This window comes from Agelaius tricolor, unplaced genomic scaffold (assembly GCF_023055355.1).
Source record: "Agelaius tricolor isolate 1412-34295 unplaced genomic scaffold, bAgeTri1.0.p SCAF_74, whole genome shotgun sequence".
Classification (NCBI taxonomy): Eukaryota; Metazoa; Chordata; class Aves; order Passeriformes; family Icteridae; genus Agelaius; species Agelaius tricolor.
The window spans coordinates 477,968-489,777 of NW_027269334.1; the positions used below are offsets into that span (position 1 = coordinate 477,968).

The 11,810-nt window shown below is 40.4% G+C and overlaps 1 protein-coding gene across 1 annotated transcript in view; it reads left to right on the forward strand.

The window, feature by feature from the left end:
• Window positions 1-7,314, forward strand: part of VWF (von Willebrand factor) — a 118,378-nt gene extending 111,064 nt beyond the window's left edge. The window contains exons 49-52 of the mRNA XM_071418037.1: window positions 1,394-1,522; window positions 3,098-3,137; window positions 5,475-5,572; window positions 6,975-7,314. Of these exons, the coding sequence (XP_071274138.1) occupies window positions 1,394-1,522; window positions 3,098-3,137; window positions 5,475-5,572; window positions 6,975-7,163 (456 nt within the window). The 3' untranslated portion in view covers window positions 7,164-7,314. The remainder of the gene's footprint in view (window positions 1-1,393; window positions 1,523-3,097; window positions 3,138-5,474; window positions 5,573-6,974) is intronic.
• The last annotated feature ends 4,496 nt before the right edge of the window (window positions 7,315-11,810 follow it).

Genomic DNA, 11,810 nt, shown 5'->3' on the forward strand with positions numbered 1-11,810 from the left:
AAGCACTCTTTATTTTATTTATTTTTTATTTAAATGTAAATGTATCATCAAATATAAATCAAATGTATCATCATGTTTTTGATTAGGTAACGTGGTATTACCAGTGTTTTTTGTATCTTAGAATAATTTATCAAGGAAGTTAATTTGTTCGTAAATAAAAAATGGGTGACTTCATACCCCAGTGCAAAATCCTAGAGGGGCATTCTAGATTCAGGAATGTTACCACAGAACTTCAACTGGAATATGACCTCAAACAGAGGAAATGAAAACCCTCATTTAAGATGCGAAATAGTTAAATTAAGAATGTGAATTTTGAGAAACTTCTCCAGCACAGAATGATAGAATGGATTGGATTGGAAGGGACCTCAAAGATAAGCTTGTCTCAATGCCCTACCATGGGCAGGGACACCTTCCAGTAGAGCAGGTTGCCCAGAGCCACCTCCAACCTGGCAGTGCAGGATATGTTCTTAAACAGGAGTGGATATTTTTCTGGTTAAACCCCATCCTCTGTCACCAGAGACAGGATCTAAATTTTTCTTTTATTCCATTCGTATGAAAAATCTTAAATGGGGAGAGTATGGGAAGAGCCACGAAGCTGGGGAAGGGTCTGGAGCACCAGGAGCAGCTGGGAGGAGCTCAGCCTTGAGAAAAGGAGGCTCGGGGGGACTTTCTGGCTCTGCACAACTCCCTGACAGCCGGGGGGGGTCAGGCTCCACTCTCAGGGTCAGGCTCCACTCTCAGGGAACAAGGGACAGAACAAGAGGAAACAGCCTCAAGTTGCACCAGGGGAGGTTTAGATTGGATTTTTTTTCCGCTGGAAGGATTGTCCAGCTTTGGCACAAGCTGCCCAGGGCAGTCGTTGAGTCACCAGCCCTGGAGGGATTTTAAAAATGTGTGGATGTGGATCTTAGAGATGTGGTTTTCTGGTGGACTTGGTTGGCAGTGGGAGGTTAACAGCTGGACTTGCTCTTAAGGGTTTATTTCAAACTAAATGATTTGGTGGGGGGATGGGGGTATGGTAGTATATATGTTTTCTAAAGAAGTTTCCAACTCTTCCAGAAGGTAAATAATTGTATCTATATCTCTTTGAAAGACAGATCATAGGCCAGACCCCCAGATCTCTCACTTAGAGAAGGCTTTTTCCTAAGTTAATGGAAATTTCTTCCCTGTTAAGAGCTGAAAAAGTCAGGTTTTCGCAGTCTGGGCAGAGCTATGATCAATATGGCCATGGAATTAAACAGAATAAAACAAGTTTGTGGATAGGCAAAGATTTCTATGTTTTATAACTGTCACCACCATGGTACTTTAATTGAGACATGAGCAAAGTAATATCCTGAAAATTTCCTGTCTCTGTTGTTTCTGTGTAAAGCTAACAGCCCTTCAATATTTCCAGGCAAACGCATCCCTTCAGGATGGCTGTGACAGTCACTCCTGCAGAGTAAATGAGAGAGGGGAATTTATCTGGGAAAGGAGAATCACTGGCTGTCCTCCATTTGATGCCAAAAGATGCTTGGCTGAAGGAGTAAGTAGTGAAACAGGTCCTCTTCCCAGATTTCCTAATGGACTCTGCCATGTTTCTGGTACCTTCTGTGTGCTGGGCTGGGAAACCCCAACCCTCTCTCAACACCTTGGCTAAACTGAATTTGAACTTTGAAATTCAGAAAGATGTAGGTTTTCTCTGTTTGAAAATATAAGCTGTTTTTTTTGTGGGACTGTGTTGACTGCTTACCCTAATTCTATTATGAATATGAAGCTGAATATTCGAAGTATCAAACATTTGCAAGTGGTTCTTCTAACAATGTTCTCAGTTTGAGATCCAGAGCAAAACTGTGTGGACGATGACACAAACTGAGAAATATGCATATGAAATGCTATGGTATTTTTTCTCTGCCATTATATAACGTTAGGGAAAGGAATTTTCACACTGCCGTAGAAAGATCAAACTTCCACAACTGCAGTTGTGTAGCAGGATAAAAAGCCCTGCACAAAGTACTCATCCATCTTTCTTGTGATTTGAGGTTAATTAGACACTGAGGAGCAGAGTGAGGTGTGAGTGTAGCACATGGGGCCCTGCTTTGCTTATCTGTCAGGTTTTACACATCTTACAGGTGTTTATATCCACCTGCTCCAATTTTCTTGGGCATGGCAGGAAGCAGGGAACCTTTAGTAAAGCTTGTGGTCAAACCAGTCTGCTCATACACATGAAACAAATGGAGAATTTACGTATAATGTGGGAAAAATAAAACTTCTACAGGGCATTTCTCACTTGTGTAATTGTAATACATGGTTTTGTTGTATAAACAAAGATTTAGAAAAGAATGCTGCGTTACATTATGGGCTTTGGGTTATTATCATATTCAAGTGATGTTAATGGAAAATCAGTGAAAAATAGTTTACTTTTTAAACAGAACTTCACAAACTGCATTTATTCTTCTCCGATCCCCCACAAACAGAACTATTTCAGCTATAAAATTAGTGATTTTCATCTTGTTGCAGATCAAAATTTTAGGGTTTTTAATTAACAAAGTCTCCAAACTTTTGCATGTAAGCTCAGGGGTTGAGTGCAACAATGGCATCACCCTGCAGTGTAAATATTTCTTCATTTTGCCTTTTACTATAGTTTTTCAATAATTTGCACTATACATATATTTCTGAGAATTTATTCTGGATGATAGTAATGAAACAAAACATAAAGTTTTATGGCTTTTAAAATTTACTTGACAGATGTGATATTTCTTAAACAGAATGAAAGCTGAATGCTACTGGTTGTATCCTTCTGGTTTTCAGGAATTTATTTGTATTTAATGTCTTTATTTTAGAAAGCTCCTAATAGCAGGTGAGAGCAATATTTCCAGGTGTTGAATGTGCTAATAAGTCAATTACTTCCAGTTAGCGACCAGCAAATATCATCACAAGTTCAAAATCTTAAAGTTGATAAAGAGAAAATTATTAATGTAGATTTATGATTTTGTATAATATAGAAATTCAGTTTGGTTTTTTTTTTGCCTAGTATCCTGCTTTATACATCTTCTTCCAGCAGATCCGAAGTGTATCACTTATGTCAACATCTGAGTTTTCTTTTTTTTTATAATTTTAGGGCAGAATAGCAAAAATTGGCAACACTTGCTGTGACACGTGTAAGTAAATAATCCAGAAATCTTGTATGGAAAAGACAGAGTGTGTAAGTACCTACATTTTCCATAATATGCAGGGTAATGAACCAGAGCTTAGCAATGTGGTTATAATAAACCATCAAAGAAGCCCACCCTCTGACATGCTGCTGTCTGTCATGTTTTGTCATCTAGAACACGTGTTTTGACAGTATTCCCAAGTGCTTAGAATGAAATAGATACTCTCCATATTTCATGCAGATGTTAATTATGAATGTTTTATTTTATTGTTCATCTGGTGATAACAGGAATAGTCCTGCACAGACAGCTTGTCAAGTCACATAACCTGATACTGCTGAATATGTGAGGAAAACACTTAATGAATAAAAGATCAACTTTAAATTAATTAATCAAAAAAGCCCAACCCTGGTGGCAGTAATGTTTTTTGATAACATAGTGGGGGAAAATAGTGGGGGAAATGCATTCCTATGGAACAGCCTGACTGAGAGTTTGCAGCCTTTACCTGTCTGGATAATCACTGAACTCTGGCTTGAGAGATAGAAGTCAGAAAGCTATTGAGAGACTGTCATCAAATGGATCAAAGAGGTAATTTGGTTAAAGGAGCTTTAATCTACCAGGCTACAAGTAAGGAATACTCAAAATTATTTATTAACAAAAACAGATTTTGAGATTTAAAAGACAGGGTGGTGGGCAGCTAGTGCCAATCACTGTAATTTAGGAGAAACTAGTTCCAAATGAGCAGAGATCAATGCATAGATTTATTTAACAGAATCATTTAAAAGCAATACCTCCCTGCAGCTGCAAAGGCAAGCTGATCTAAGTGATGTGCTGCCTGCCTAAAACCTCCCATACTGAATGGACCCTTCAGATCCTTCTTCCCAATGGTGTTTTGCCTGGATGTAGCTCAGTTCTCAGTTTCTCATGGACATGGATTACATTATTTTCCAGCGTCTTGAGAGAGTCTGTCTTTCAGATGTCTCTGTGCCATAAAGAATTGGCCAAAGAACTCGTTCCCTGAAGTCCAGGCTGATGCCTTTGGCTCAGCAGAGTCCAACAAGTCCTTGGGCAAAGGAGCTGGTTGAGGAGTCAGTTTCCCTTCCTATGTTATGCCTTCACAACTGGACTTTTTTTTAGCGTGTCTGAGGGCATTGTTCCAGCTTTTAGGTTTGTGGGAGCACACAAGGGAACAGCTCCTATTTTCTCATGAGATTTTTATTTTCCCACTTAACAAAGAAGTTGCATCTCTTTTCTCTGTTGATCTCAATCTCACATGTCTTGTTAAGTTACAAGCACTAGCTTTGCAGAGGAGGCGCAGTCAACAAAAAAAGTAAATAACAGAGGTAAAGTAACTAGAAAACAAGTTGATAAGTCAGGATCAAAAACAGAATGGGTCTGTGTGAGGCTGATGACTTCTTTTTTTTTGTGCTTTTCAAGTGTGTGAGCACAACTTGTCCAACTTTCAGGTGGACAATTTTTATAAAGGAGTGATGAAATCATTAAAAGAGAAAGGGCAGTTCAGCCCTGGAACCAGACATGAGCTGTATTTTTTTTTAATGAAATTTAAGGTTTTAGCAAGACACAGAGTCAATTTGGTACCAACGTGCTGACGGAAAGTTGTGTTTGCTGGTAGGAAGATGGATACCTTTCTCTTCCCTTTGTGTATGTACTTAGTTGTGCAGTTGCCCTGCTGAATTCCTTAAACTTTCTGAAGTGTTCTGGGGTAGTACTAAAAAATCAGTCTGTTAAACAGAAATTTCGTTGGTTAGTTAGAAATGGGTATGAGTAGGCGTCTGTCTTCACAGCGACATAATACTACAGTAACACTACACAGAGCTGCTGTTGTCTATGCACAAAATACCCACTGAAAAAAGCATTGACTCCTTCACAAGTCTTTAGATGCAGGACCAAAACATGCAAGTGTTCAGGAGAAAATGTTCTGGCTTAGTTTATATTTGAGCATATTAATGATGAGATTCTCTTTGAAAGGGGGGGGAACAGAGTCCCAGTAACCAGTAACCAATTAGGAGAATTGTTTAAGACCAGGGGAGAGGCTGGTGTTCGATGGCCAAGGTGACTTTGGAACAAAGCAGTCAATTGAAAATAAACATGAGGGAAACCCTTCTCTAGTGGAATTTTAGGGCTGTAGTGTGAAATAGTCACACAGCTCTGCATGAATTACTCTGAGACACACCCAGTTAGAGATTTTACCAGGAAGAACATTTCACTGACAACAATTTCAGGAGTAAAGGGATATAAGTTATAACAAGCAATTGCCAGCAGTGTCAAACACTTTTTATATTTTTCTTTTTTTTTTTTTTTCTTTTTTTTTTTTTTACTTGGTAGGTGTGGAGGTGGAATGCCATCCAGTAAGTACCAGACTGCAGTATGGGAATATCAATGGATGTGTGGCTGAAAAGGAGGTGCCCATTTCTCATTGTGAGGTAAATAACAAAAATCAACCCCCTTTTTCTTTCCCTAAATGAAACCATTTCTTCCACCATGGTTTCACTTCAGTAAGTGGAGCATCAGTTTCTCATTGATTAGCTTAGTGTTAACCTCACTGGCACTTATTTCCTGAAGTAATTTGCTGATGCTGAATTTTCCCTTGTCAAACCAGCATGAAAAATGGCACATGTTAGACACAAAGGCTTTGTTCATCCCACTCTCTTGCTTCCATCAGAAATTAATGACTCTGAAGTAGCTCTGTTAGGACTTTCTACTTAAAAAGAGGAATATTTATCTTCACATTTGTGAAGCTTGTTTTCAGTTCTGAGTATGTAGTTAAGCACTGAGCCTCTAGGTTGATTAGGGGAATTTAAATAAGTATTTAGATAAATGGCATTTTAAAAGACCTTTAAACCCAAGTGCCAAGATTTGACTTGTATGCCTTAAAACCTCCGGGATTCCTCAGTTAGCCTTGGCACCAAGCTCTTGTGTTCTACATGTCTTGTATCCTCCAAATCAGATTAAAAGTTTAATTTCTAGCCCATCACTGCTTACACCTTATATGGCAATTTCCTTTTAAGACAGGAGCATAACTTCCCTTCTGGGTGTTCCCATCTCTGCTTTTTCCAAGATAACGAAGCCCCATACAAGGATTTTAATCACCCTTGTATGCAATCCAAGTTATGGCATAACTAATAATTCTTAAACTCTTGTCCTGTCTACAAAGTAAATGGTCCTTAGCCATAAAGTCATAAGTATTGATTTTTCTCCTGCAGAAGTCCAGATTTTACATTGGGAATAAACAATATTAAGTACATTTTTTCTAAAGTCGTCCCTGATAATGGTAAGGTATTTTAATTTAATTAGACTGGGAAATAAGAGCACAAAGCCACCAAAGGAAATGGACTCTGAGAGAGTGTTATGTGAGGCTACTTATTTTGACATCATGAAGGCTTATAGCTACAGGCACTGACAGCTTGGTCTAATTTAGTTAAGTGGCCAGACAAGCAGAACAAGAAATAATAGCACCAGCAGGACAACAGTGGGTGTGTGGGTTGCAGCATTTGGGCTAAAGCACTTTCTGAATGCATGATAACCACATTTACTCAGAAGCCAACACCATAGCTCTGGACATTCCCTATAAGATTTTAAATTCCGGGCTCTTTTGTGTGTGTGAGCAGTTTCTTCACCTCTCCTTTGCTCTGATTATGCTCATAAGAAGTTACTCTTTGTGCAGCACCCTGCATTCTGGACCCAGGCACCTGTTTCTGAGTTCATGTTTTCAGCAGAGCATGGAAGCCGGACAAAGTCACCCATGGATATTTTGAAGGAAGGAACCAGGATTCTGAGTATCATGAGGTTCTGTTCAAACTTCAGCTCTCTTCTTTTTCCACTTAGGGCAAGTGCAGAAGCACCACCAGGTACTCTGCTCATACAGGACAGTGGGAAGACCACTGCAGCTGCTGTACAGCCACTCAGACCACCACGGTGACGATCCCACTGCGCTGTCCCAATGGGACCATGGTGCAACTCTACATCCCCTCCGCCTCGCTGTGCGAATGCCATGCTCGCACGTGCACACCATGAATATTGCCCTGAAGCCCAGCTGCTTAATCTGAAGTTTTATGATGGAGGAACTTCACAATGCAAGCCTAATATTCTCTGTACACTGCCTTATCCATTTGAATCCTGAAAAATTGTATAGACACAGCAAACAATAAAGCTTACCAGCACAACAGATCGCGGTCTGATTCATCTTGGGGTGGACTGTAGGAAAGAGATTATCTTCATTTCACTGTGGAAATTAATTCACATTATTGATAAAAATCCCAAAAGGACAACCACAAATAAATCATGCTCAGAAGCAGTTGCTTACACTTAAAGAATATTTCCCAAATCATTTGATGTTGTCTGCAGAGACATTACACTTTCATTCCCCACTTCAGTCCTTAGTGCCACACAGTGGACTTATAATTTTTTGCTCTTTTTCCTCCCATTCTTTTCAGGGAGTACAGTAATTATGGGATAAGACTTCAGAGTAAGAATAGGATGTTCATAGTACACACACAATACTGGTTGTGGCTCAGACAACCAAATATCTTTCTGCAATGCATATACATGTTTCTCCTGAAGCTGAATGAAAAGAAACTGTGTGTTGAGGACAGACTGTGTAAATTCTGCACATCCTCAAGACATGCGTACAGGTTTAAGGACAGCTCTTACTTCAGCCCTTGCCCAGACCAACTCGAGGAGAAAGCTCTGTGGCTATCTCACCTATTTCCAGGTGCCTGGACTTCACCTGTTGCATTTGTTCCAAAAGTTGGAATTAATTTAGATGCAGAATTTGCAGTGGCAGGTGTAATTTAGTTATTGCTGCCAGGTATATATTTACAAGGATTTAAATTTTACTTTGTCTAGTTGAGCCATGGAACACAAAAGATCTTCCAGAGTGTTGTTGGTCCTGGAGGAATCTTGTGTCAGTGAAGCAATTTCACTGGGAAGTACTAATTTCTCAAAAATATGAGAGAGGGAGGACTGTTATTGCCATGTGTGTTTTTGAAAGACAAGAATTATTTAAGCTTCTTGTTTAACTAACAATTTTAAAATAATGAATGGCACTTTGACATGATTAAATGGGTGAAAGCATCTCCCGAACTGCAAGGAAAGCTCCCTTTGGGAGCAAACAAAAACTCCTGTGCTTTCTACTAAAAAGGTAAGTTGTATTTCTTTTTTAGAGGAACCAGGCAGATCCCTGCTGCTTCTCTCTTGCCAGTCAGTTGTGGATTCAACACACCCTGAATTGTGAGCCCTTTTTGTTTTTAATATTCTTTCAAGACAACCTTTATTGCTGCACAGTGGTAGAAGTGCAGGCCTTCCATGCATCTGTGTCTTCTGCTATAGTCCACAGTAATACCAGAGAGAGAAACCCGGTTTTAATTGGCACCAGCCCCACTTGCTGGAGTAGATTTGTCACCAATTTACCTCAACCCTTACACCAGTTCCTTCCTCTAGCTGCCTCTAGATATTAAGCTCCCTGACAGATGCATTTGGATCACCCAGGTAGTCAACAGTTCATCTGAAGCTGAAGATCAGCAATTCCTGGAATAGCAACCTGCAACATCAGAGAGGAGCAAGAGAGAAGGGAGTAAAAGGCAAATGTCATCCTCTTCCACTTACCATGGCTGGGATGTCCCTTTGTTTCAGCCTGTGCCCTCACCCAGACTGACCCTTCTTAGCTCATGAAAGCTGACAGGATTGCAGCCTAAGGTTTCATGGCTGCAGACTGGTCTTCTAATTAGATAATTAACTGTCTGAGTCAGTACAATGCAGCCCATGAGAAGAGCACTTACTGGCTTTACTTACAGCTGGAATTTCTGGGGACTTTGGTGTGGTCTACATATTGTTACTCAGACCTGTGTATTCCAACCCCCCCGTCATGAGCAAGACCAGAAGAATCTTCTTTGAAAATCCTTTTGTAGGAAAAAACTGGCAAGGAAGAAAAAGCAGAAGGGAATGTTATACCATCTTCTTTAACAGGCTGAGGAGGTAAATACATTTCTAACTTTTACTTGCCTGCGTGAGAATCAAACATTTTCAGGCAGTCTGCCCCAAAAGAACTGTCTGGCTTTTGCCCAAGGAGCCAGTGGGCTCAGACCTGTTCTGTGCAGGTTTCATTGCCTTTCACACAGGCAACTGCAACTAGCGCAATTCCAATACTTTCATCAGCATTTCTCCCTGGCAGGAGTGAAGAGCACAGTCCTGCGTATGATCAAGTGTGCCAGCACATCACACAGTACTCTACATCTCCCTGCTCCATTTGCATTCTCCAGCAGAAGCCAGGCTTTGAAGAATGTTGTTTCTCAAGTCCATACATACTGTTTGTGAGCCTTGATGGGTTTGAACAACCTTGGCCTTTACCTTTCCACCAATGATTAGGAGCACATCCCACTGCTTCAGACCACCAGCTGGGTTGTTGAGTGTTGCCATAGGATAGATTTACAGGAATGCTGAATGGATTTGGGGAGGAGTTTTATATAACTCCTTAATAATTCAAAACATCTAATCTCTCTGCTAAATTTACAGACTTGCAAGCACCAGTCCCCTACAGCAGGTGAAACACGAGCAGGTATATTGGTATTATTTGTCACAGCTCTGCATTATCAATTTGCACCATATTCAAGTACCTCAGGAAAGATGGTGATTTCCACATTTTCTCTGCTGGAAAGTCTTAAAAATAGACTACTTCCATTCTAAGCACCTGGATGTTGCTTCCTCTCATATTGCTGTGTATATTATTACCTGAGATAAGTGTATTACCTGTAACACACCCATCCTTATGGATTATAGAAGCTGGTAATTGGAACTTGTGCAGGCAGAGCTATAAGTCGACAGGGATCCCAGCAGGACCTGGCTCTACATTCCTATACTATTCCAGAATTAGCCAGGATTTGCCTTTCTGGTTTTGAGCTTAGTTGGAGGAGCATAGACTGTGGATGGAAAATAGCAAAAGTTTCAGAACATTTTCATTTCCTTCTCCCTGAGATAGGTGTAGAAAGCAGGAGATTTGTTGCCTGTCTAGGAAACAGATTAATTGTTTTTTAAAACTTCTGAAAGAAGTTCTGAGAGTACTATAAGATACTGCTAAAAAGAGGAGAAAGTATTTGATACCTGTTGATATTTTGGTTAGAAGATAATAAATGCCATTTCAAAGTAGGGACCAAGAAGAGTGGAGGGGTTTAATGAATTTAAAATCCCATACAAATTTCTTAGTCTTGCTGGGAACATTCTACATCACCCAGCCCAAGTTTTGGGAAACAACAGCTGCACTGCTCCTTTTATGTACTCAGCAGGTTTGATAGCACAACCAGGGTGCATCAAACCCTGTTGTGACAGAGACAACTTTTACCCTTGCCAGCCATGACACAGTGCACTACCCTGATTTACAAGATCGCAGAATCACTGGACTTTATTCAGGCATTGAATAAATCCATTTCTCCCTGTCACATTAGAAAAACCATCATAGTGTCATAAACAGGCTTAAAGAAAAAAGATTTGGACTCGAATTAGTTACATCTCTCTTCAGTTATCATTAGCAAATAAGAGTCCTTTCTCAGATAGCATTGGTCATCAATAACTTTTCTTCCCTATAGTTGCTTAAATTGCAAGGTTGAAGGCTGAGCAGGATCCATCACCTGTTCTGATTAGACCATTGATTTCAAGATAATCCTCTGAATATTTCATGCAGGAATGACAGTGCATGCAGGCACTGAAGTAACTTGAGTACTTGAAACAGCCTTATAAAAAGCCTTCCGCACTTACCTCCTACCTGGAAGCACTGTGAAGCTCTGTAGATACAAAGACACACCTACCCACAGAAACCACCTCCAAGACAATCTGATCCTTGAGTGCTGATTCTTTGCACAGAGCTGGCTCTGCTGTAGAGCCCTGGATCTGCATTAGCCTTTTTCCTCCCTCTCCACTGCCTTCTGGACAAAGTATGTCTGTTGATAGCTTGTTTCTTGAGGTGCTATGGAACATGAGGACAAAGTGCTGAAATTCTCCAGCAGAGAATTGCCATGGCCTCTCAGGTCATGGAAGTTTGGTCTTTTCTCCTTCTCTTCCCTCCATGATGGTTGGTAATCACCAAACCAGAAGATCTCACTAATTAGCTTCAGTTTGTGGTTTGCTTAAAGCAGGATCAAGGCAGGATGGAAATAGCTGCTGGTGCTGTTCTCTCCTTAAGCCAGTGCAGAAGCAGATTGTGCACAGCATAGCCACATCCTATTTTAGCACTGACGCAATTTCCAGCCAAACCTCCAGGCAACATGGAAGCACATATGCCTGGTAAGTTTATTTTCTGTTTCATTCTTATTGCTGCCTATGAAGAGGGATAGGCCAAGATGGGGTGGAGAACAAAGAAAGGAGTACTTTGGAAGGACTTCTCTGTCTTCTTTTAGGGAAAAAAAAATAAAAAAAGAAAGAGAAATCTGCAGCCGCAGCCCAGTTACATACAGAGAGCTCAGAGATAAAATATGCAGTGTTCACTTCTCCTAAAGCCTCAGAAGAGCAGCTGTGGGTCAGTGTTGTGATCCACGTGGAAAAGACAATCACCAGCCTTGTGCTGGTCTTCTGCTGTTTCCCCCTGCATTTGCCTTATTGCATTGCAGCTGTAGGGAGTAAGCAAAATCCTTTTCCAGGAGAAAATGGGCAGCCTTGAGCTCTAAATTCCCATAC